Below are 26,688 nucleotides of genomic sequence, written 5' to 3'. Positions count from 1 at the left end.
CAGGAACTATATGAACACAATTACAAAACACTCTCCACACAACTAAAACTAGACTTCAACAATTGGAAGAACATTAACTGCTCATGGGTAGGACAAGCCAATATAATAAAAATGACCATCCTACCCAAACTCATTTATCTATTTAGTGCCATACCCATTGAACTTCCTAAAAATTTTTTTACTGATTTAGAAAAAACCATAACAAAATTCATTTGGAAGAACAAAGGATAAAGGATATCCAGGGAAACAATGAAAAAAATACAAAGGAAGGGTGCCTTGCAGTCCCAGATCTCAGACTATATTATAAAGCAGAGGTCATCAAAACAATTTGGTACTAGCTAAGAGACAGAAAGGAGGATCACTGGAATAGACTCGGGTTAAGTGACCTCAGCAGGACAGAATACAACAAACCCAGAGAACCCAGCTTTTGGTATAAAAATACACTATTTCATAAAAAACTGCTGGGAAAATTGGAGGACAGTGTGGGAAAGATTAGGTTTAGATCAACACCTCACACCCTACACCAAGATAAATTCAAAATGGGTGATTGACTTGAACATAAAGAAGGAAACTATAAGAAAATTACGTGAACACAGAAATAGTATACATGTCAGACCTTTGGGAAGGGAAAGATTTTAAAACCAAGCAAGACTTAGAAAGAGTCACAAAATGCAAAATAAATAATTTGGAATACATCAAATTAAAAAGGTTTTGTACAAACAAAACCAATGTAACTAAAATCGGAAGGAAAGCAACAAATTGGGAAGCAATCTTCATAAAAACCTCTGACAAAGGTTTAATTACTCAAATTTATAAAGAGCTAAATCAATTGTACAAAAAATCAAGCCATTATCCAATTGATAAATGGGCAAGGGACATGAACAGGCAGTTCTCAGCCAAAGAAATCAAAACTATTAATAAGCACATGAAAAAGTGCTCTACATCTCTTATAATCAGAGAGATGCAAATCAAAGCAACTGTGAGGTATCACCTCACACCTAGCAGATTGGCTAACATGTGTAAACCTAAATTAATATATATCAGTCTTTTAAAGTGATTCCCTTGTCACACATGACAGCTATGGAAAGCAATGAATGCTGGAGGGGATGCAGCAAGTAGGGACACTAATTCATTGCTGTTGGAGTTGTGAATTGATCCAACCATTCTGGAGGGCAATTTGGAACTATGCCCAAAGGGTGATAAAAGACTGTCTGCCCTTTGATCCAGCCATAGCACTGCTGGGCTTGTACCCCAAAGAGATAAGGAAAAAGACTACTACAAGAATATTCATAGCTGCACTCTTTGTGGTGGCCAAAAATTGGAAAATAAGGGGATGCCCTTCAGTTGGGGAATGGTTGAACAAATTGTGGTACATGTTGGTGATGTAATACTATTGTGCTAAAAGGAATAATAAAGTGGAGGAATTCCATGGATACTGGAACAACCTCCAAGAAGTGATGCAGAGCTAAAGGAGCAGAACCAGGAAATCATTATACACAGAGACTGATACACTGTGGTACAATTGAAGGTAATGGACTTCTCCATTAGTATCAATGCAATGTCCCTGAACAATCTGCAGGGATCTAAAAAACACTATCCACAAGCAGAGGATAAACTGTGAGAGTAAAAACTCTGAAGAAAAGCAACTGCTTGACTACAGGGGTGGAGGGGTTATGACTGAGGAGAGACTCTAAATGAACACTCTAGAGCAAATACCAACAACACAGAAATGGGTTCAAGTCAAGAACACATGTGATACCCAGTGGAATCATGCTCCAGTTATGGGAGAGGTGGGGAGTGGGGGGGAGGAAAAGAAAATGATTTTTGTTTCCAATGAATAATGTTTGGAAGTGACCAAATAAAATAATGTTTAAAAAAAAAAGAAAGAAAGAAATCTAGCAAAAAAAAAGAAAACCACAATGAGGGAAAAGTATCATATATCCTAAATTAGTAGAACATAGGTACCATGGACATGGCAGACTATTCCTTGGCATCTTCTATAGAAGTACTGAAAAAATTTTTAAATATACCATGATCATGAGCTTGTAAATAGTCTGACCTGCATATAAGAACTTAGAGTAAAATTAGGATTATAAAAGAAAAGAAAGATTTTAGTTCTTTGATAGTGAGTTTAAGAGGTGAAATGTATAAATTGTCACTCAGTCACTATTTGTTGATTTTGCTTAAGTTTTCTTTCTTACAAGTGAAGGTTTAATTCCTGGAAATGGGGTGGGGAGGTGCTATAATTTTTTAAAATGGTGAGGGAACATAGGAATTAGGTTTAGATCAGGCACATTTTCCCTTCCCATGTCTAACTTAAATTTACATTATTAATCACAAATTATGAATTTTTAAATATATAGTTTATTCCTAGTCATAGAAAAACACACATAAACATAGAAGGTCATCAGAGTTTGGTGAAGAAGGTTTCCTTTAACAATCTTTTGATGCCTTAAATTTACTTGTTTCAGAATAGACATTTACTTCACCTTCCCAGCCCTGGGAGGGGAAAGGGGAGGGAGGAAGGGAGATGAGTTAGATCATATAACTTTGGAAAATTGCAGTGGAAATTTGTTATTACATGTAATTGGTAAAGAAAAAATAGACATTTACAGATACTTTTTCTTAAAAACAGATATTGCCGGCAAGTGCTTTGTGAGACAGTTCGAACAGCTAAATTAACACCAATTGCTGCCAAGCTTCAGGACCTAGAGGGAAAAGTTGACCAACATATCATTCCTAGAGAGGTAGGAAAAGATAATTGATAGCTTTACCTCATCTACTTTCTCTTCTCAACATAGATTTTAAAAGAATATCTAAATGGTTTGGAATTAAAAGAATTGAGCAATGACTGGCTAAACTTTGTTTAATTGTATTGACTTTTTTTTTCCAGACCCTGGTTCTTTACGCTCTTGGTGTGGTTCTTCAGGATCATTGTGCCTGGCCATCACCATACAAGTATGAGATACTTGAAATATATATTTTTACCTTGACTAGTTATCCTATTTGTACACAGATGAGGAACACAGGATACACATTCTTATTTTCTTTTTTTTTTTTTTGAAAATTTTATTTAGTCAATTTAGAACATTATTCCTTGGTTACAAGAATCATATTCTTTCCCTCCCTCCCCGACCCCCACCCCTTCCCATAGCCAATGCACAATTCGACTGGGTTTTACATGTGTCCTTGATCAGAACCTATTTCCATGTTGTTGATATTTGCACTAGGGTGATTGTTTAGAGTCTACATCCTCAATCATAGTCCCTTCAACCCATGTAATCAAGCAGTTGTTTTTCTTTGGTGTTTTTATTCCCACAATTTTTCCTCTGAATGTGAATAGTGTTCTTTCTCATAAATCCCTCAGAGTTGTTCAGGGTCACTGCATTGCCACTAATAGAGAAGTTCATTACATTCAATTGTACCACAGTGTATCAGTTTCTGTGTATAATGTTCTCCTGGTTCTGCTCCTTTCACTCACATCACTTCTTGGAGATTGTTCCAGTTCACATGGAATTCCTCCAGTTTATAATTCATTTTAGCACAACAATATTCCATCACCAACAGTTTGCCACAGTTTGTTCAGCCATTCCCCAATTGGAGGGCATCCCCTCATTTTCCAATTTTTTGCCACCACAAAGAGGTATGAATATTCTTATACAAGTCTTTTCCCTCATTATCTTTTTGGGGTACAAACCTAGCAGTGCTATGGTTAGATCAAAGGGCAGAGAGTGTCCTTTTAGTGTCCTTTGGGCATAGTTACAAATTGCCCTCCGGAATGGTTGGATCAATTCACAACTCCACCAGCAATGCATTAATGTCCCAACTTTGCCACATCCCCTCCATCATTAATTACTTTCCTTTGCTGTCATGTTAGCCAATCTGCTAGGTGTGAGGTAATACCTCAGAGTTGTGATTTGCATTTCTCTGATTATAAGAAATTTAGAACACTTTTTCATGTGCTTATTAATAGTTTTGATTTCTCTAATGGAAAATTGCCTGTTCATATCCCTTGCCCATTTATCAATTGGAGAATGGCTTGATTTTTTTGTAGAATTGATTTAGCTCTTTATAAATTTGAGTAATTAGACCTTTGTCAGAGGTTTTTGTTATGAAGATTGTTCCCCAATTTGTTGCTTCCCTTCTAATTTTGGTTGCATTGGTTTTGTTTATACAAAAACTTTTTAATTTAATGTAATCAAAATTATTTATTTTACATTTTGTGATTTTTTTCTAACTCTTGCTTTGTCTTAAAATCTTTCCTTTCCCAAACATCTGACATGTATACTATTCTGTGTTCACCTAATTTACTTATAGTTTCCTTCTTTATATTCAAGTCATTCACCCATTCTGAGTGTATCTTGGTGTAGGGTGTGAGATGTTGATTCAAACCTAATCTCTTCCATACTGTCTTCTAATTTTCCTAGCAGTTTTTAACAAATAGTGGATTTTGGTCCCCAAAACTGGGATCTTTGGGCTTATCATAGACTGTCTTGCTGAGGTCACTTAGCCCAAGTCTATTCCACTGATCCTCCTTTCTATCTCCTAGCCAAGACCATATTGTTTTGATGTTTGAGATCTGGGACTGCAAGACCACCTTTCGCATTTTTTTCCCATTATTTCCCTGGATATCCTTGATCTTTTGTTCTTCCAAATGAATTTTGTTATGGTTTTTTCTAATTCAGTAAAAAAGTTTTTTGGTAGTTCAATAGGTATGGCACTAAATAAGTAAATTAATTTGGGTAGGATTGTCATTTTTATTGTGTTAGCTTGTCCCACCCATGAGCAGTTAATGTTTTTCCAGTTGTTTAGATTTAGTTTTAATTGTGTGGAGAATGTTTTGTAGTTGTGTTCATATATTTCCTGTGTTTGTCTTGGCAGATAGATTCCTAAGTATTTTATATTGTCTAGGGTACACATTCTTATTTTCAAAGTTCAGAAGGGAAAGGTAAAGTGAGATATGGAATATAGAGAAGAAAAAAAAGCCCATTCCTTTAATATCTTTTCTTTGTTTCCTCTTCCATCCCTCTGTTTTTTTCTTTGCTTTTGTCCCTCACCCCCAAGAATCTCTTATTTCACTGGGAAATAAACATCATTTATTTCTCAAGATCTATCCACACATCAGACTCAGAATAGTCTTCTAAACTTCATTTTTCTCCCACGTAGAAATTTTAATAAATTTGCTAGAAGAAGTTGGAGCTAGAATTTACCGCCCTGACATTGGGTTTTTGACCAAGGTTCTAAGAGTTTATAAGTCTACAAGTAAGGGCCTATTTGCAGAACAAGAGGAGGATGTCACTGTCAATAGCCTTGACAGAGTACCAGGGAATCTATCTCTGGAGAAAGAATAAAAAGAGAGAGATACCAATATATCTAAATAGACCTTATTATATATTAGCTGTACAGCATGCTATACTATGTGTATGTATAGCTATATTAAATTTTCTATCCCTTCAAGTTTTAAAAATTAGGCTATAAATAAGATAAAATACTCTTTGGTGTGAAACTAAAGGTATCTTTAATGTAATAGATATATTCCTGAAAAACTTGTTGTAAGACAAATTTTGCTTTCAAAATGACATTCATCTAAAATTTAGGGTAAATTCTAATGGGAAAATTGGTGCTTATAGAAGTAATTAATTTCCATTTAGAAAATAAAACCTTTTAAAGTCAACTGATGGCAGGTACCATATAATATTTTAACTTTTTATCTTCTCTAGTAGTATATTTTTCACAGTTATTTAATGAGTATTTGTTTACATTATAATTTACAGATGAACAGTAAACATAATATTAGATTAATATATTGAAAAATGTTCAAAAATATATGCTATGATGTATAGTACAGACTTTTTTGTTTATTTTGTTTCCAGACAACAAATATCTATTGGAAATGCTAACAGCTCCTAACAAAATTTGTTTTATTTGCAAAGAAAAAAGTAGTAATATGAGATATGGCAGTGTAGCATATGTTGTTTCCATTGTAGAAGTAGTAGCCTAGTAATGGTTTAGTTTCGATTTCTTAGTACTGACAAACTTCTGTAATATATACAACTTCTAAAGGTTTTTTTTTCTTCCACTACTTTTATCATCACTTGAATTTATAGGTTGTTAGAATGTCCTTGAATGGGAGCAGATAGAAGCTCATAAAGCTAGCAAACAAAATGACCATAGTTTGCTTAGGGATTGAAACTCAACACACCATCTCTGAAACATTTAGTTGTTTAGTAATAGGATCATGAGATGGTGTTCAGCAACTCTCAGCAATCTAGTAGATGATGCTTTCATTTTCTTGCCCACCAAATGGTTTCTTCACAACTAACATCTTTTGGGGAGATTGTACTCCCAAGTAAGTGTTAAGTCTGTCAGAGAACTGATTGCTGGTTGTACATATGGACAACAGATAAGCTAGGTATAGATCTCCTAAATTTTGTTAATTCAGAAAGTGCTCCTCTTTAGAATAATTGTTGACTTGATTTAAGTCCATAAAGTTAAGATCCTTTTAATAGATTTCAGTCAAACATTTTTATATGTACATGGAAATAACATATATCCTGTTGTAAATAAAAAATATCCTAATGGATAGTTTTATTTCTTTCATTTGCTTATATTACTACTGTGTAAACTTTTGAAAGTTAAAGCAAGAATCTTGAAAATATATAGATATGTTACTCTATTTTCTATTTAAAATGATACTTTAAATTTCTGACAAAGAATACCAATTATAATGAATCATCAGATTTTTAGAACTAGAAAAGACCTTAAGATCCAGTACAACTTTTTTTTTTTTTAAACTCTTACCTTCTGTCTTGGAGTCAATATTGGCTCCAAGGCAGAAGAGTGGTAAGGGCTAGGCAATTGGAGTCAAGTGACTTGCCCAGGGTCACATAGCTGGGAAGTGTCTGAGGCCAGATTTGAACCTAGGACCTCCCATCTCTAGACCTGGCTCTCAATCCACTGAGCTACCCTGCTGCCCCCTACAACTCATTTTATAGAGCTAGAACCTGAGATCTAGAATTGGTTGGCTTGCTTAAGGTCCTACAACTAGTTAGTGGACAAAACTGGAACTAGAACCATGTTTCCTGACTCCTAATCTAGGGTTCTTTCCACAAAAGTACACTGTCTCTACAGTACCCTAAGGATTCATTGTCGTTTTTTTACTTTAAAAGAATTTTTTTGCTTTCCATAAATCTGTTTATTTTTTTAAATTTTATTTTTCTTGTCATGCAAAGCACACTTTCTTTTTGGTCCTACTTGTTAGAGCAAAGTCATATATAATCAAAACCCCCAAATAAAACCATAAATACACTGATTTGAAAGATGACTCCAACAGTTCTTTCTCTGGAAGTAGATAGCATTCCCCCTCATAAGTCTTTCAGGATTGTCCCAGATCATTGCATTGCTGGGAGTAGCCAAGTTTTCACAGATAAATCATCGTTCAATATTGCTGTTAATGTGTACAATGTTCTTCCAGTTCTGCTTATTTTGCTCAACATTGGTTCCTGCATATCTTTAGCTTTTTCTGAAATCATTCTACTTATCATTTCTTATAGCAAAATACCATTCCATTACCAACATTTACTATAAATTGTTCAGCAATTCTCCTCAATTTCTAGTTCTTTGCCACTATAAAAAGAGGTGCTATAAACATTTTTGTACAAATAGGTCCTTTTCCTTTTTTTATTATCTCTTTGGGATAAAGATTCATTTTATGACAAGTTGAAAAAGTTATAGAATTCCTGTCCCAGTGGAACATTTCTATCTCACATAAACTTTAAAAAGACCTTTTTTGCTGCTTCCAAGACAAAATGTCAGTGTTCATTGTACCTTGTGCCTGCCTCCAAATTCTTACTCTCTGTGTTGATATCAAATTGTGGGCAAAAAGTTCTTTGATTATTGATACTGAAGATGGACCACACCTGGAGTCTCAAACAAATGCCAGATAAATGGAATGGCCTCAGTAAAATTGAACTAAGATTCATTAGTGGAGCCATTCTTCTATCCTCATAAAGCCCCAAGCTTTGAGGTTTTTCTTATAAAACTAAAATATTTGGCTTTATATTAACTCTAATCAAAGTTTACATAAAGTATACTAGCATATACATATACATACATTTGTAGCAGGCTTTTAATAACATTTTATTGAATGAATGAAGTTGAAATGATTATGGTATGTCCTTTACATTGGTGAAGGAAACTAGAATTAATATATTAAAGAATGCTATAGCACTATACTGTATATTATAATAAAAGACAAAAGAAGTTGCAGCTAAGTGAAAAGATGACTCTTTGAGGGGTAAATAAAGATTTTGGTAGTGACAGTTTTATTACATGTTCAATGGCAGTCAGAAACATTTCATGAGACATTTGGCCCTACTATCCTGCACTGCTCATATTAATTTTTGCAAAAAGACCACTCTGAAAATAATCATAGCTTATCCACAACTAGTACTGGTTGAATAGGATAAGGAGGTAAAGATTTTGATAGGTCTTCTAAATAAAATCTGTATATACACTTTGATACTTGGTGACTTTATTGCAAAGATGGTCTAAGGAGAGGATGGTAAAAATATATTTAAAACATTGTTTAGGAATAAGGAATCAAAGAGAGCAAAGACTTGCATACTAACAAAAGGTCTTAACTCTGTATTATTATCAATATTTTCTTTGAGAAAAGAATCAAGAGGTACATATAGTCTGAAAAATCATATAGATTATACTTTAACAGGGAGGAAATGAGTCATCCTTGCTGTGAGTCATTCCCAAGTCAGACCCTCAATTTGTTAAAGATCTAAATTAAAACAGAATTAGAGGGGGCAGTTAGGTAGCTTGGTGGATTGAGAGTCAGGCCCAGAGATGGGAGGCACTGGGTTCAAATTTTACCTCAGACACTTCTTAGTTGTGTGACCCTGGGCAAGTCACTTAACCCCCCATTGCCTAGCCCTTACCACTCTTCTGCCTTGGAACCAGTACACAGTCTTGATTCCAAAATGGAAGGTAAGAGTTTGTATGAAAACAAAACTATTAGAAATAGAAGAAAGAATAAAAATAAGAGGGGGAAATGGCATGCAATTAAAAGAACTCTAACCTGACCTATTTAAATGAGTTAATGCCAAAAAGTAGGTGGTTGATAGGGAAACTGGCATCAATTATAGCAATTTCCTAAGGAAGTTTAAATAATGTAAATCATTTCCCATAAGAAGATCAAAAGAGTCTAGAAACCATCTCATCCAGCAAATATTATTCTTAAGTAGGGATACCAGTTTGGAATGTAGATTTGTAAAAGATTAGGAGCAGTATCACCTCAGGAAACAGGAAGAAATAATGGATGGCAAAAGAAAGAAAACAAGAAAATGTGGCGAGGTACTCAACTAAGTAAAGGAAATTGAAGGATGAAATTGGAAGGAGAACAATGAGCAAATTCGACACTTTGAAGAGATTTTTATAACTAACTTGATTTTATCATTGAGGACATTCAAGTCATATCTGGACTCTAATACATAGTCTTAAAGTAAATGGAAATGGCACAAGAAAAAATGAGAAAAGACTCAAATAAGTTTGAACAGAGAAGCCCCATGCTAGAAATAACAAAACAAAAGGCCAATATCCAAACTTTAAAAAAAAAAAGAGAGAATAGAAAATGCAAATTTAGACAAATGAACTTGACTTTAATTCCTGAAAAAACTCAGCATATTTCAGTTGTTTTCCTTGTCATTAAAGAAATGGTTTGTGACTATGTTGAAAAGAAAATAATAAAAAAGAGCTTGCATAGATTGATCAAAAAACAGTCCAGGTATTTGGCAAAGATAATGCATGCAGAATAAGAGGAACAATTTTGATTGTGTCTAATGTAGGAATTTGTTTTGCTTAACTGTATATTTGTAACACATTTTTCATTTCCCCTTTTTTCCAGTTTGAAGAGGAAAAGGTGTGATAAGAGGGGCTAGAGGTAGGGTTGTCCCAAAAAAGAAACAAAAGAAAAGAGTTATTGAGCTATTTTTTTTAATGGACAAAAAAGAAGAAAAGAAAGTCAGAAGAAATCACAGATAAGCAGGATAGCTTTGAAAGCTACATATTGGGTTTATTTAAAATTAGTATTTTAAAAGGAAAGCAAGTTGTATATAATAGAGATTCAGTTTCATGTACAATCCTCTTTTTTTATTATGTTTATGGAAATATTTATTTTATTTGCTATTTATTAAGTTCAGAATTTTTAACAAGAGGAAGGAAAAAGGACAGGTCAAGGAGACCAACCTTACTTTTTGTTTTGATATGAAATTACTAGATCTATTAAATGACTTACTAAATAAATAGATTGGGGAATTGCTATAGAGTTTGTCTACATCTAACCAGAATGTTTTTTATGATATCATGACAATCTTGTGAAAAATATGGAGAGATATGGATTCTAGTACAACTGAATGAATTCAGAGTTCAGTGAATAGCCAGACACAAAAGAATAAGTGTTTATAATTCTATGTCAATTCAAGAAGAGGTTTCTAGTGGAGTGCCAGCAGTACCTATGCTTTGGTCCTCTGCTCTCTGACATTTTTATCAATCTGAAGTAAAGGCATAGAAAGCAGAATCATCATATTTGGAGAAGTAAAGATGAGAGGCAAAGATAACACTGGAAGACATAATCAGGGTCTAAGAGGTTAGAATACTGGGATTAACCTAAAATGAGATTTAATAGCCTGTATTTTTAGACAGAAGTATGCTTATGATCTAGAAGTTTTAGTGAACTACAAATTCAAGGGAGTAATGTGAATTGGCTGTCCCAAAAGCTAATGGAATCTTGGATTGTATCAAGAGGCATAAATTACAGGAATAAGGAGATTAGTTATGCTGTCCTCTTCCCTGGTCAGACCATAACTGAAGAAATTGTGTTTAATTCTAGGCATTATAGAAAGTTAATTGGTCTTAACTAGATTAACTGGAAAATGTCCAGAGGAAGACAGCCAGAATATCAAATCATGTATATGAGGATCAGTTGAAGGAACTAGAAATGCTTGACCTAGACAAGGAAGACCACAAGTGTACATTGACTTCTTTGCAAGGAATAAGAGGAAAGATGAAGATGATCCGAGTAAGAAGATAATTAAGAAGTTTATTTGGAGAGTTGTAAATACGTGAAGTTAGTTCCAGTTTGAATTTGTGGAGAAGTGAATTAAAAGTTGAAAAAGATTCCAAATCCAGATTCTGCTTTTATCTTCTGTAAGAAAAAGTTGTAAAAACCTTAAAACCATAGGAAATGGAAAATGTTATGAATGTGATAAAAAGAAAAAGTTGTAAAAACCTTAAAACCATAGGAAATGGAAAATGTTATGAATGTGATAAAAAGAACTGGAGGATTTGGTCTGCAGAAAAGAAGGCAAGTCTTTCAACAGGTCTTTCAACTTGCCTCACTACTTCCCATTGAAGATAAGGAATGCAAAAGAGGAAAATAGATTTAGAAATTAGCTAAAAAGATGACATCTGAGAATGGGATTTGGATTTTTGGAGCATGACTTAAAATATATGAGTTTTATTCTTATCTGATATATACAACTACTGGCAAAAAATAGAATATACTTGGAAGAGGCTAATAAGAATGTATATACTTGGTGTCTTGCCAAATTAATCAAAATGGCTTAAAGTTTTTTTTTTAAAGGATGTAGGATGGAAAAAAAAATTGCCTATGTGTACCAAAAAAGATAGATACTGTAGCTCCAAGGAAGGAAAAAGTAACAGCTGAGACAGCTAGAAATTTCCAGATGACAAAATCCAAGGAGAGAACCACACTAATCAAACCCATAGCTTCAAATGCTATATTCAAATGCAAATACCCAGTTTATGCAACAAGTAGTAGGAATTAGAGGTTCTAATACAAGATGACAGACAGGACCTCATAGGTATCCCTGAGATTTGGATACAACTAATAAATAGAACATGATTCTGGATTCGTTTGGGATTTGCTCTTGGCCTTGATTTTTTCAACATTTTTATTAATGGCTTGTGTAAAAGTATTGATGCCTTGCTTATCAAATTTACCGATGATGTGAAGTTGGGGGTGGGGGATAGCAATACATTGGTAAAAGAGCAAAGACCAAAAAAAAAATATCTTGACAGGATAAAACTGGGGGCTAAATCCAAGAAGAATAAATTCAGTAGTGTTAAAAACAAAGCAAATTCACAAGTACAAGAAGGGGGAGGTGTGGTTGTATAGCAGTTCTCTGAAGCAAATCTGGGGTTTTTAATGAATGCAAGCCCAATATGAGTCAGCAGTATGTTATGGAAGCCAAAAAAATCTAATGTAATCATGGCCTAAGAAAGAAAGAATAATCTCTCAATGCTCTCAAATTACAGAATTTTTGGAAGAGACCCCAGAGGCCATCTAAGTTGAATTCAAGCCTTAAAAAAATACCAGTAACATGCCAAATAGATGGTTTTCTGGTCTCTCCTTGAAGACCATTACTGGGGATGGAAGGCATCCATCTAAAGAAAAATAAGTAGGTGAAACCATCCCTCCATACTCTGCCCAGGTTAGGCAATATTATGATCAATATGATTTAGGTAGTACATAAGTGGTAAATATCTAGAAGAGGGTAACCAGGATGGTAAAGAGCACATAGTCCATGCTATAAATATGGTTGAAAGAACTGGGAATATTTACACTGGGAGAAGACTAAGGAGATTATAACAGCTGTGTTAAGATATTTGAAATGCTATGTGAAAGAAAGATTATATTTATTCAGTTTGGCCTCACAGAGAAGACTAAGGAGCAATTAGAAGTTGCAAAGAGGCAAATTTAGGGGGAAATTCCTAACAATTAGAGCTTTTCAAATATTGGATACCTTCCACCCTTATTAGAGGCCTTCAAGGAGAGACCAGAGACCAGGGTCTGTTATTGGTATTCTTTTTTAAGGCCTGAATTCAACTTAGATGGCCTTTGCAGTTCCTTCCAAGTCTAAAATTTCTGTGATTCTATGACAGTTTTTTTTTGAGAGCATTGAGAAAATACTTAACAAGATATCTTAAAATTAAAAAAAAAATTTTTTTGTCATTGTATATTTTATTTTGAAGACTAAAGGTTTTATAAAATACATTATTAAAATTACACATATGCAGGAAACAAGAATGGTATAATTTAGCAATTATGTTCTAATTCCAAGCATATCTATAACCAACGTCCATTGCTTTCACTTAGCCAAGTTACAGGAGAGAGAGAACCTTACAGGCTCAGTGTTTTATATACTCTATTACAAAACTTGTCTTTAAGACCTATTTGAGAAAAAACTTTGGCTGAAATTCCATCTGTGTCCAGTGGGGGGCATCACCAAAGGTATGGAAGAAATGATAGATCTTAAAATTACTGCCCCACCTGGACAACTAAGAGAATGCCAGTAAATACCAGTCAATGTGCCTGTATTCTCATCTGTACAAATATTTATGATAATTTAACATGCATCAGTTATACACATTTTTTGATGAAAGCATGAGAGGGGAATAAAAAGGCATTTATGAACAATATTCCACAGGGGGTGACATGTTTATTATCAAACAAATGACCAAAAGTTACAGAGGATATAAGATGCAACTGTGCTTACTGTTTGTTAAATATTAAAAACCCATTTTATTTGTTAAATTGTTAACCTTAGTGCTTTCCTTCAACTGTGTATGCTGTATGTCTAAATCATTCAAAATATAACCACAGAATTGACTTTGACCTTCTGGTTTTTAATATCAAATGAGGTTAAAATGAAAAGATTTGTTGATATCACTTAATGTAAGTGGACCATTTTGCAGACTTCCTCCTCCTCCTGGGGAGTTCAACAGGGTATCTCCTCCTACACAGCTCTATGCCTCTGTAGCCCAAGCAGCTGTAGTGCCTGGAGCGGAGGACTCTTGGCTTAGGGTGCATTGCCCTGTGCCAGAAGTAGAGCTAAGTGAATTGCAAATGTACGGAAAGTAAAAACTACCTGTACTTGCCTCCACTGTTATGGAGGAAGGAGACCCAGTGAAGAATTCATTATATCAGGCACCAAAACATTGCAGACTCTCTTAAATGAGAACTATGATCATTCAAAACTTTTTGGCCTCTCTTTTTTATATAAGAAAAACCAAATGGATAAAAAATGCCATTTAGCTAGTTTATGATATGCAGTTAGATAGCTACCTCATCAGGACCTTGGACAGAATACAGACTCTATATAGTCAGTAAATTGGGCCCAGAATTGAGTAACAGGAGGACAGAATAGATTGCCTTTGTGAAGTTGTCTGACTCTTTTAATAACTCTTAAGTATCTTCATGAAATCACAGCCCATGTTTTTTTTTTTAAATCATCATTATTAGGTAACTAATTTGTTTCAGTGGTGGGAGTTTTCCACACAGATGAAATCACTGGTATGGACCAAAAATGCTAATTCTTCTAGTTTTATCTTATGGTTCTGAATTGAGGAATATGTTGGTCTCTAAAGAATGGAAATTTAAATTTACCCCCAAGACAAAAGAATGTTCATTGTAGGCATTAGCAGGTGACAGTATATTATAGCTGAAGAGTTATGCAAGAAAAGCTATGTTTGGAGTACATTCAGAAAAATGAAAAAAATGACAGACTGAATGAAATGAAATAGCTGGAGTGAAGGACAAATAATAGATAATACATATGTTTCATTAGTATCCAGGTGATAAGAGATTCCATGAATATCTGTGATCCTAAGTGATCCCACATCAATAAGATGTTTCATTGTAATATCAGTATGGCCAGCGTTGATTGTAACTCTTTCCTAGCACAGACAAGGGTGTTTTTACAGATATCTTGCCAATTAAATATTCACAGGCATTGTCTTTATTTAAAAAGTACCAAACCTTGACAACATGTGCCTATTCTAGGCTGTAGATAAAATGTTATATACAAAGAATAAAGTCAAATCCAGGGACATCAGTAAAATGCCTAAACTATGCTATTATGGAATAGGAGATGGATGTAACCACTGGCATGATAATCCTCTCCTAAATCATAATTTTTTGTGCCAAAATGATCTGTAAAGATAAGGAAAGATAAAAGAACCATGTTTTACTATGTCCATAATTCAGTACTAGCTTGTTTGTACAAAGCTTACTGCCTTTCTCCATTAAATTGAGAGCTTCTTAAGGAACAAGCCTGCTTTTTTCCTTTCTTCACATTTTTAATGCTTAGCACCAAGTATGTGTTTAATAAATGTTTACTGACTGACCCATTTATAAATCTTGGCCTAGTTTCACATAGTATAATGATCACCATTATAAATTCACAAGGAAATTTCTTTAAGTAGACTTTGTAAAAACCATCCTGGGTCATAATCCTGCTTAAGATGTTGATATTCTGGGATAGAAAGGTGGCATAGTACATAGAGACCTAGGTCTAGAGAGAGGAAGTCCTGGATTCAAATGTGATCTCAGACACTTCCTAGTTGTGTGACCCTGGGCAAGTCTCTTAACCCTATTTGCCTAGCCCTTGCCCTTCTGTCTTAGAGTTGTTAAATAAGGAGTTAGAGGGGGAAAAAGGTTGATGCTCTACCTTTAGTTGAAGTGAATTTATCCTCATATGAGTCACTTAATTTCCTTGTGTGTGTATATATATATATATATAAGTGTCAGTTCACATAGTTCTTAGCAGAGTAAGTGCTTAATACATGCTTGTTTACTGTTGCTTTATTCCAAGAGCAGAGGATCTTAGGTAAAATGGTCAAATAATAATGTTAACCTAACTCTTGGATGTATGAGCTGAAATACCAGTCTTCAAAGTGAAGCTAAAAATTAGATTCTTTGCAGACAACATTAAATGAAGGAAAAGTTCCCTTCTTCAGGGAAAAAAAAAAGCTGAAGTCCCCTAGGGTCTTTTACCTCTATGTTTTATTTTTAAATAATCATGAAAATTTGGGGTAATTCCAATTATGAACTTGAAAAAGCAGGCTCATTATCATACAGTCTGAAAATACTTAGATGCCCTAAGGCAAACATCTGTGTTCTTATTTTTCAAGGTTATTTCAAAAGAAAAACTGATTAAAGTTAGTTTAATCTTTTGTAGTACATAATACAAAATTATTTTGTACTGTATCACCTTACAAAAAGGCAAGACAATCCAATGGCTTTATCTTTTTTAAATAAAATCAGAACTGAACATTCTTCTTGTAGAGAAAAAATATTTTAAAGGAAACTAAAAAAAAAATCTCCCCCCTCAAAAAAAAAAATCTTTAATTGTCTCATAGCAGAGTGAAGATTTAAAAAAAATCTCTGTAGCTTATTTTCTCTCTCTAAATTACTTTCATTTCTATTTTCTCCTGTACATCTGGAATGAAAATAACATAAATATTACCTTAAAAGCATAGATGGGGAGGGAGAGGCACAACTTAAATCAACTTTCACCAAAGTAACCAATGCTACAAAATAACACACTTCACTTACTAATTGTTATTTGGTTTCAAATAACCAGCATTTAAATTTGAGATTTCTTGGTATTTTGCTATTCATTTGTTGTTGTTCTGATTTAAGTATAATTTTAAAACATTCATTAAGAAACTGAGTGCATTATATTTTCTTTAAACCTCTCTCAGCCAAGAAATAAGATAACACATCAATAACAGAATATCATAAAATTTCAGAAGTGGAAGGAACCTCAGAAAACACATGGTCTAAACATTCCTTAACAAAAATCTCCTCTACAGTGATACCCATAAGAATCCACTACTTTCTAAGGGAGTTCATTCAGCTTCTGAATAGCTTTCAACCCTTAGTAAAATTTCTTTCTATCAAGAATAAATTTTACTCCTTCTACTTCCATCCATTGTTCCTATTTCTGCCCTCTAGTGTCATGCAAAACAAATCTTCTCTCACTTTCATTTAGCAGTCCTTCATAGACTTGAAGACAACTGTCATGTCTTTCCCCTATCTCCTCTTATCCAGGTCAAACATTTCCATTTCTTCAGCTGATCTCCATGAAAAACTATCTCAAAAAGTCTTCACTACCTTGGTTGCCATCACTCAAGGTTATCAATATTCTTCTTTAAATACAATGGGTAAAATTGAACACAATATTCCAAGTGTGATCTGAACCAGTTGAGTAAAGTAGGGCCTAGACCCTAATCCTCTCTCTTTTTTGAAACCCTTACTTTCTGTCTTAGTATCAACTGTAAAACAGAATTATGGCAAGGGCTAGGCAGTTGGGATTAAGTGGCTTGTTTAGCTAGGAGTGTTTAAGAACAGATTTGAACCCAGGTCTTCCCAATCCCAATCCAGGCTCTCTATCCACTATGCTATTACCTTCAACCCTACTCCCTTACTTTTTTAATGCAGCCTGAAACAAAATTACATTAGCTTTCTTGACTAATCTGGATATCATGATATTCATGAGGTTATAGATTTAAAGCTGGAAGGGACCTTACAGATCATCTAATACAATCTCTTTATTTTTAAAGATGAGGAAACTGAGTCCTAGAGTGGTTCTAGATCTTTTCCAAGCACATTTAAGTAGGAACCATTAGAACTTTGAACCCACTTTCTCTGACTCCCAAATCAAATAGTCTTTCCTCTATAATAGGAATTCTTAGATGAGGTCCATGGATTAATTTCAGTTGGGTCTATGAACCTGGATTTAAAAAAAAAAACTTTAGATGCTTATTTTTGCTAATATTGTACTGAAATGTAGCATTTCCTTATTGGAAAGTCCATAGTCTTCACCAGACTGCTGTGGCAGGGTAGAAGGAATCTATGATTTAAGAAAGGTTAAGAAACACTGTTCTATACCAGGTTGTTTCTCAGTGGAATACCATGATTTATTGAGTTTGAAGCCCACTAGAATCCTGAGATCCTTTTTGGAATAACCACTGTATAACAATCTTTGTTACTTGTGAAGTTGGTTATGTAAACCCAGGTATAAAATTTGCATTTCCTTCTATTAATTCACATCTTCTTAGATATTTTTGGTTCTCAGTGTCCAAAGGAGTATGTTATATACCTTAATGATAATATCCCTTCTGTTCCTGCTGTCATTTTTACCCCAGAATTCTCTCTACTCTGCTTCCATGTTCTGATTCCTTAATATCTTCATGTTAATACAGGCATATGGGGTTTAGGGGCACAGCAAAACCCCATCCTGCCCATCCAGAAAATATGCATAAAACTTTTTGTCCTTCCCTTTGTACCAAAGAAAAAGTCTTAATTTTTTTTCTTTTATGGGGTGTTTACCAGAAAAGAAATTGTGTATATTTATGGTATTAAAAGATAAAATATGTTGATATTATATAATACAATACACATATTTTATGCATTTCTGAGTTTCTAAATTTCTTCTGTATGCCTACCTTCTAGTGTCATTTGTAGCTTCCATAAAACTCCCCCCTAATTCCCATTTAGATTCTTATGCCAACATGACATATATTGAAACTGCAATGGGGACAGTTGAGACATGGAAGGGATCCTGTGTATCTTTTAACATACAGTTATGCTATGTCTCACTCTCTTCCTTTTGAATCAGATATAGACATACACAGTTATAGTCAAGTCATGGATCTCTTATTATCTCACTATGTCTCAGTGATAATGATGAAGTTATTTGCCTCCTTGCATTAGAATTTCTAATTCATTTTGCTTCTACTCATATATTGTGTATTTGTTTGTTTACTTAATATGAGGCCATGGGTTTCATTACTCAGTCAACAAACATTTTAAAAGCATTTAATATGTTCCAGATACTTTCCTCATCACTGGAAATAGAAAAGCAAAAAATAAGCTCTTGCAATAAAGCGGGTAAGAGTTGATGAGGGCCTAGACTGGGATGGTGAGTGAGTGGAGAGCAATTGTGACAAGATTTGGCAGTGGATTGGATATGTGAGAAGTCATGGATGACAAGTTATGAGGCCAGATGCTTGGAGGGGAGGAGATACTGGGAGGTGACCAGGTGACAAGATATCCTTGACTAAAATAGAGAAGTTCAGCTAGAGGGAAAAGATAATGAATTCTGTTTGGAATACTTGGATTTGAGTTGCTTATAAAGCTTCCAGTTCAACATCTCCAGCAGTTAGTTGGAGATTCATGATTGTATCTCAGGAGAGAAATGGGCTGAATACATAGATCTGGGAATCATTTCCACACATAATTGACCCCATAAGAGCTGCTGATAGGATCACCAAGTGAGAAAGTATAGAGAGAAGGGAGAGCCCTGGACAGAACATTTTGAGTCTCCCATGGATAATGGACATGAGATAGATAAAGAACCAGCAAAGGAAGGCTGAAAAATAGTGGAAGAAAACCAGGGGAGAGCAATCTCATCAAAACTTAAAGAAGAGAGCATTATCAGGATCAGAAGATGCTTAACAGTGTTTCATGCCAAAGAGAAGTCAAGAAAGAAAAATGGAGATTGGAAAAAAACCATTAGATTTGTCAGTTAAATCATCTGTAACTTTGGAGAGAGGAGGAAGCCAGATTGCAGAGGGTTTAGAAGAGAGTGAGGAAAGGAAGAAGCACTAAGTATAGATATGTCTCTCAAAGATTTGAGATAGTCAGTGAGAATGGTAGAAAAAAGAAGGATGCTCTTAAAAAAAAAGATGGGGAAGATATGGAAATGTTTATAGAGGAAATAGGGTAGAGAGCAGTTGATAGAGACTGATAGGTAAGAATAGAATAGGGAGTATAGTGTAGTATAGAATGGGGAGCCATTTGCTAAAGATTACAGAAAGAGATGGAACTAAGATTGCATGTACAGGAATCTTCCTTAGCAAAGACAAAAGCTACTTCTTCACCTGAGACACTGAGAAGTGAAAAAAGAGTTAGTGGCAATAAGTGTCAGAGTGATGTGAGATAAGAGGGAAGGAGGAGCTCTAGACAAATGATTTTAGCTTTTTTTTGTGAAGTATGAAGAGATGAAGAGGAGATGCTGAATGAAGCTTGAGGTAAGACAAGGTTTGGGAGAATAGGATAGCAAATCAATTAGAGAAGAGTCCAATGCCCTTCTGCAGTGAAAGTCCATTTAAGATAAGATAACCTAAATTTGTAGTAGGCCCATTCAGCATGGCTTCCTAATTTCCTTTAGTTCTAGTTAGCAGTATATGAATAGGAATGAAAAGGCTGATGATAGAAGTTACCTAGAATTGAGGTTTAACAAAACATGATCAGTGATAAGCCCTTTTTGTAGTAGGAGAGTAGTAATAAATGCCCATCCTAACTGAATAGATAAACAAAGTACAGTATATGAATGGGATGGAATACTGCTATGCTAAAGGACGATGAGTATGGAAAATTCAGAGAAGCAGGGAAAGCATATGAACAGATGAAAAGTTAAGTAATCACAATCAGGAAAACAATACATACAAATCTCCACAACAATATAAAGAGAACTAAAAAAGGGAAACTGAATGCTGTATAATTATAATGACCAAGTTTGTCCTTGAAGAAGAATTGAAAAAATATCATCTTCCCTTCTTTACAGAGGTGTGGGACTGTGGGTGGAAAACAGCATATGTTTCGCTGAACCATTTTTTTTCTCATCCTTAGAATGAATCACTTTCTCTGGAGGTGAGGGGATGAAGATATATCTGGCAATAAAAGTGATAATTCAAATGAAAGACAACATTTTTTTTTAATCCAAGTGGGGAGTGGTATCATGTTTACCTGACACATGACGTATGATGATTTGTCCACGTTATGTTTTGTTCTTTTCAAGGTTTGATCCAGACCGGTTCAATGATGAATCTGCTATGAAAAATCTTTCCTTGCTTGGATTTTCAGGCACACAAGAGTGCCCTGAGTTGAGGTAAGATAAAACAGTTTTAGGAAGAAGACATATGTTATTTTCTTTGGTTTTCATTTTAGCATTTATTGTAGATAAGAAGAATGATCATCTTTTGTTTTTTCTTCATATAGTATTTTTTAAAATTATTTGTCCTTCTTTCTGATTAGATTTGCCTATATGGTGGCCACGGTACTATTAAGTGTGCTGGTGAGAAAACTGTACTTACATCCTCTGGAAGGACAAGTTATTGAGACAAAATATGAGCTGGTAACATCATCAAAGGAAGAAGCATGGATCACTGTTTCTAAAAGAAACTAAAAATGAATGTCAAGTTTCAGGAAAGGAAATGCTTCAGCTCTTCAACAAGGAAAATTTATTTGTTTCCCTGAGAAATGTTATCCTAAATCTATCATAGGGTTTGGTGTGTTCAGATCTACTATTTTCTACATTCTAAACATTATCTTCTTTTTCATATTAACATTCTTTTACTAAAGTGAATTTAATACAGATATTTCTTATTTGAATTACATTGACTCCAGGACATGTGATCTAGAAGTGAATGCTTTTTGTGCAAGACCATTTCTAAACATTGCCTTGTTAGAATAGACCAGCCATGAGCAGTGTATATTATGGGTGACTGGCAGCAAGTGCCACTGTCTTAGACAGTAAAAGCTAGTAACTATAATTTTCATTGTTTAATTTTAAATTATCCATTGTCTTCTAGCTTTTACATAAAACATTTACATTAAATGGCTCCTAGTTGGAAGGAATTTTAATTCTCAGTTGTATCATACATACATTTTAAATGAGCAAGGAGAACTATTTAGAGAAATCTTGTGGCAAATCATTTTATAAACAAACCTTTTGTAATATGAATTTTACTTAATCTGTTTTGTAATTTAGGTTTTTGTATAATGTATTAGATTTTTTTAAAAGCAGTACATATTTGTAACTATATTGTACCAATATACTGCTCACTTTAAATGGATAGCTTAGCTTTATATTTTTGAATCAATGTTTTCCCATATCTCCTCTCTCTTTTCTTTTTTTTTGTGTAACTGAAATTGTTATTATTGAGGGAAAATTGTTTGGCAAATTGGAGGAGGCCAAGATTTGCTGACATATCTTGCTAAGAGTTACTTATGTACTTGAATACTCTACCTCTCATTATGTGTCCTACCTCTTAGCATGATACCTAGTTTGCTTTGACAAATGTACTATTTTAGTATAAAAGAGTAGGAAAGAGAAAGGGAGAATGTCTTCCTTTAAAAAATGCTCTAGGAATTCTCTATATCTTTCATTCAAGATGAATGAAAGACTAGTTGAAAAAATACACTCTTGCATTATCCCCTAAGAATTGTCTCAGCAGTAGACATTCCGTAAATACTACTGACTAATGTACTGCAGATGCAAAGAATTCTACAGTCCAAAACACTTCCCAAAGGAAATACTCACTTGATAGATATATGAGATAATAGTCATCTACCACACACTGGACAAGTAGAATGCACACATTAAGGGGACAGATTTGATGGATGTGCGGCAACTCAGGGTCTTATCACCAATGTAATGTTCTGCCATACATCTGCAGGTGTAAGGACATGAGGTAATTAAGAACACTAAATAGAAACACTTGTACATGGTTTACAACAGAGCAAAAGACACAAAAACTGAATGCAGTGGTTCTCCACCTGGTTAGTTCTGAAGTGACTGTTTTCTTTAGCTAAAGAATGCCACCTAATCGTGGTCATTGTTCAACTAGTGAAATAGGACAGATTAGAGATAGGATGATAGAATTTTTTTCAAATTGAGTATGAATATCACTTCTTAGAGAAGTTTTTATTTTGACATCCACTTAGTTGCTAAGTATTAGCATAAGTTTAAATCTCAGGCCTCCAAGAGAAATGCTGTAGTGAGGGTCTCATTCAGACTGTCCCCACCCAATGCCCTCATGATGTGCACTTGGCTTCTTCCATTTCCTCACTGGATTACTAATCACTGCAGGGAGGGATTAGGCCCTAGTTACCCTTAGGAAACTAAGGTATTTTTCTTTTTTTCATGTTGAAGTTTTGCCAAGCCAGAGTAGCAGTGAAGTGCCTTATTCATTTGGTATTGATGCTCCAGTTGAGTGCAGGAGAAAAACATTCAAATTTTGGTCTAACATGGTAGTTCCAATGGATTCCACAGCCCCAAGGGCTATGTGGTATATTCTTATAAATAACCTTAAGGAGAGGAAAAAAAGTACTTTATAATTTTTCTTATTTTTTATTACTATTTTTTGACTTCTGGTTACAGTTGTGTTTATGTTTCAGTCCACTGTGCTGTTATCAGGTTTGTTAAATTAAAAATCTACCCCTGTATTTGCCCTCCTGTTCATTGAAGTTTAGTTATATCCCTAGACATTCCATATTCATTCCAGTTCTTAGATGGCCTCATCATTTGGAATGGCTCTGAATCACTTAGGAAACAATGCAACTGTTTTTTAATGTATTTTAAATTAACCTGCTTAGGCAGGAGTATTCTGATCAGAATTAGGATGGATCCTTATTTTGTTTCTTAATTTATGGTAACTAGCACAATCCTATTACCATGCTAGTCCTCATTCATGGGAGAAATATGAAATCCTAATTTAATTACCCTTTGATTTCTTAGCCTAACAAGTTGGTCCTACATTTCAAAAATTTTAAATCTTTTCAGAGCAATAAGCATCACCCTTAAATGAATGTTTTGTGTTTTTTATTGTGTAGATTTAGGCAGTCTTGTATTTTTTCTGGTTTATTATTTAAACATTTTTCTGAATAATTTTTTTAACATTTAGTATTATTTTGTGCAAGAGCAATAATACATTGTACAAACCTAACTGGAGGGAATGTGCCAAGTGCAGATAGAGAATAAAAAGAAGTCTAATGATAAATCTTGCACACAGATCCATTTAACATAATTCTTTTGTTACTTTAGTTTCAAGGCTGCTACCTCATTTGTTGAACTGAGTTATTTTGTATCTTTGTCTGTTTTTAATTTTTCTAATCCATCTGGAGCTAAAGTTAGGGTTAACAAAGAAAGTCTTTATTTAACTAGATGCAGTTTTTATTCTTAATAGTTCAATTTAGGAAATAATCCAAATTCAAGAATTCCTTTAAAAAAGTACTGCTTTTTAGTTAATAGATTCTTTTTAACACCAACAATCCCTCCCCAGGTTTAGCCCTCTCCCCCAAAGTATGTTGTTTAAGTTTTTTCCAGATACTATTTTTCTGTGTTTAAGAAAAGTTTATATTGTTTTCCAAGTGCCTAGAGTGTGTTGGAAGCGGATGGAATAGTGACTCTTGTTGGTTCATTAAACCAAGCCACAACTGAGAGTCAGGTTCATTGTTAGACAGGAAGAGTTCATGAGATAGTAGTCCTACAGAGCACTGTAAACCTGAAAGCACTATATATAAATGCCAGTTGTTATAACTTGACCGTTTTCTTTCCACTTGACAGCCAATCTTTTTGTGCATATGGCTTATAAATATTGTTTTCCAATTGTCAAGAAACAGATTGGGAAGAGGGAGGGAAAGCCAATACTGGGGCAAAAAGTCTATATGGAAAGGCACATAAGCAGTCATCTCAGAGATGATAGTCATTAGGAGGATGGGATCTAGTGGACAGGGTCAGAATGTCCAGTCTGGAAAGGCCCCTATAGGGCTTTGAGTAGGATTTCCTAATTTTGAATATTAGGAAATAGATCTGGAGTGATAAAGAGACTTTCTAAGGATCAGAATAGAGCAGTTGAGATAGGCAAGACACAGCTGATCTGGGGGATGAAATAGAGGCCAATAAATAGGGTAGGGCAGTGGTTGATAATAAAAAAGCTGCAATAAGTTGGAGATTAGGCAATAGGAGAACCAGCCAAAACAATTCATTTATAGGGTTAAAATGTTTACTTTGGAATAAAATAAAAACTTTGTAACTTTCATGTGCAAATATGTTAGAAATTTTTTAAACATGGAATCTCAAATTAGAAGGGGCTTCAGGGATTATTAGTCCAAGCAATACCTAAACAGAAACCCCTACAGCAAGATCTCTGACAAATTTTCAGTCAGCTTTCATGGAAGACATAGCTGATAATTGCATTTTGGGCATCTCTAATATTAGAAAGCCTTTTTGTTAAGGTAAAAATTTGTTCCCTCCTCCCTTCCCCAAATTCTACCCATTATCCCTAGTTATACTGTTTGAAGCCAAACGTAACAATCCTAAATTTTGTTCCTTAAATACTTAACAACTCTTTTGCCCATCCCACCCGTGTCCATCCTAGTTGGATATAAGTTCATCAATGATTTTCCTAAAATGTGGAACCATAATACTTATGATGTAGTCTCACCAAAACAGAATACTTGTTTAAAATTATTAGAATTATAGTAACAAACATTTGTGTAGAGGTTTAAGATTTGCAAAGTGCTTTATAAATATTATCTCATTTTATCCTCACAAAAATCTTGTGAGGTTAGTGTTATTATCTTCATTTCACTGAATCAGGGGAAACTGTAGTTGAGGGAGGTGATGTAATTTGCCCAGGGTCACACAGCAAGTAAATGTCTATGGCTGGATTCTAACTTAGGTCTTCCTAACTAAAAGACCAAGATTCTTGTCTACTACACCAGAAGGCATACATACAGTTTATATAGACATGCCAGAATACAAAGCCAGGACAAACATCTGGCCAGTCCTGGACACCATGCCAGCATTAATACAGCCTAAGATAGTTTTATGGTTTTTATCTGCTGACCCATATTAACTTCACAGCATTCTAAAGCCTCCATATTGTTGTTCATCATTATTTTAGTTCCCATTTTTGTTAAATATTTTTTAAAAACTATTAACAGCTTTTTTCTTTTGCCTATCCCCCACCAAACCTTTCCTTATAACAAAAACAAACAAGCATGCAAAAATGAGACCACTTGACATAGAGAACATTCCACACTTATGTCCTCAACATCCCCTGTCCCTCCATCTCCCAAACAGTAAAGTATGAAATAAGTTTTCTTTTCTATTTTCTGTAATTAGAATTAGTCCTTGCATTTCATCTGAGTTCAGCTACCTTTTAACTTAATCATTTAGTTTACTGTAGGCACAGGTTGGTGGTTCACCTTGTTCTTTTCTTAACTGCATCAGTTCATGCAAATCTTTCAGGTTTCTTTACATTTGTCAGTATTCATTGCTTTTTATATTTATATTTGCATTCCTATACTACATTTATTTTGCTATGACCCAATCATTGGGGAGCTGCTTTTTGTTTCAATTTTATTTTATTTTAGTTTTTGCCATAAAAGGATGAATAGTTTGACATATATTTCAGTAATTTTTCTCCCATAATTCCAAATCATTTTCCACCAACAATTTGTGTGCTTGTCTTCCCATAGCTCTTCTAACATCAATTATGGTATTTCGGTTTTTTTTTAATAATCTTTATCAATTTACTGATGTGAGATAAAATATCAGAAATGTTTTAATTTGTTTTTCTTTTATTGGTGGTTTAGAACAGTGTTGATAAATTTATACAGAAATGGATCTCTACTGGCACCATGTTACCTTAGAAACCTTCAAGTCAATGTTATGTTGCATTTTATTTTGTTTATTTTATTAATAAATATTTCCCGATTGCATCTTAATATGTTTCAGGCAGCTCTTGGGAGTTTTGCAAGCAACTACCTATATGGACTGGGAGCTTGACATCTCTGGGTTGGAACATTCTTTCATATATTATTGATAGATTTCATTCCTTGTTTTAAAAACTATTTACATCCTTTGACCACTTATTTGTTAAAGAATGGCTTTTTGTCTTACATGTGTTTGTTAATTCTTCATATAGCTTAAATATAAAATTTTTGTCTGAGATGTTTGATGCAAGAAATTTTCATAACAATTTCTTTTCTAGATGCAACAATTTCTTTTATAGTTCCAA

General features: G+C 34.2%; 1 protein-coding gene across 3 annotated transcripts in view; it reads left to right on the top strand.

Moving 5' to 3' along the window:
- LOC100014881 (cytochrome P450 20A1) overlaps window positions 1-26,619 on the top strand; it is an 81,379-nt gene extending 54,760 nt beyond the window's left edge. For 2 of the 3 annotated variants that reach the window (XM_016425173.2, XM_001366673.3), the window contains 4 exons: window positions 2,636-2,747; window positions 2,894-2,958; window positions 20,679-20,768; window positions 20,915-26,619. In XM_016425173.2, coding sequence (XP_016280659.1) covers window positions 2,636-2,747; window positions 2,894-2,958; window positions 20,679-20,768; window positions 20,915-21,065 — 418 coding nt within the window. In that variant the 3' untranslated portion in view covers window positions 21,066-26,619. The remainder of the gene's footprint in view (window positions 1-2,635; window positions 2,748-2,893; window positions 2,959-20,678; window positions 20,769-20,914) is intronic. The other variant, XM_016425172.2, reaches the window with a different exon arrangement.
- The last annotated feature ends 69 nt before the right edge of the window (window positions 26,620-26,688 follow it).

The sequence above is a fragment of the Monodelphis domestica genome, chromosome 8 (assembly GCF_027887165.1).
Source record: "Monodelphis domestica isolate mMonDom1 chromosome 8, mMonDom1.pri, whole genome shotgun sequence".
Lineage (NCBI taxonomy): Eukaryota > Metazoa > Chordata > Mammalia > Didelphimorphia > Didelphidae > Monodelphis > Monodelphis domestica.
The sequence above is the reverse complement of the archived record's forward strand: the minus strand, read 5'-3'. Positions and strand labels throughout refer to the sequence as shown.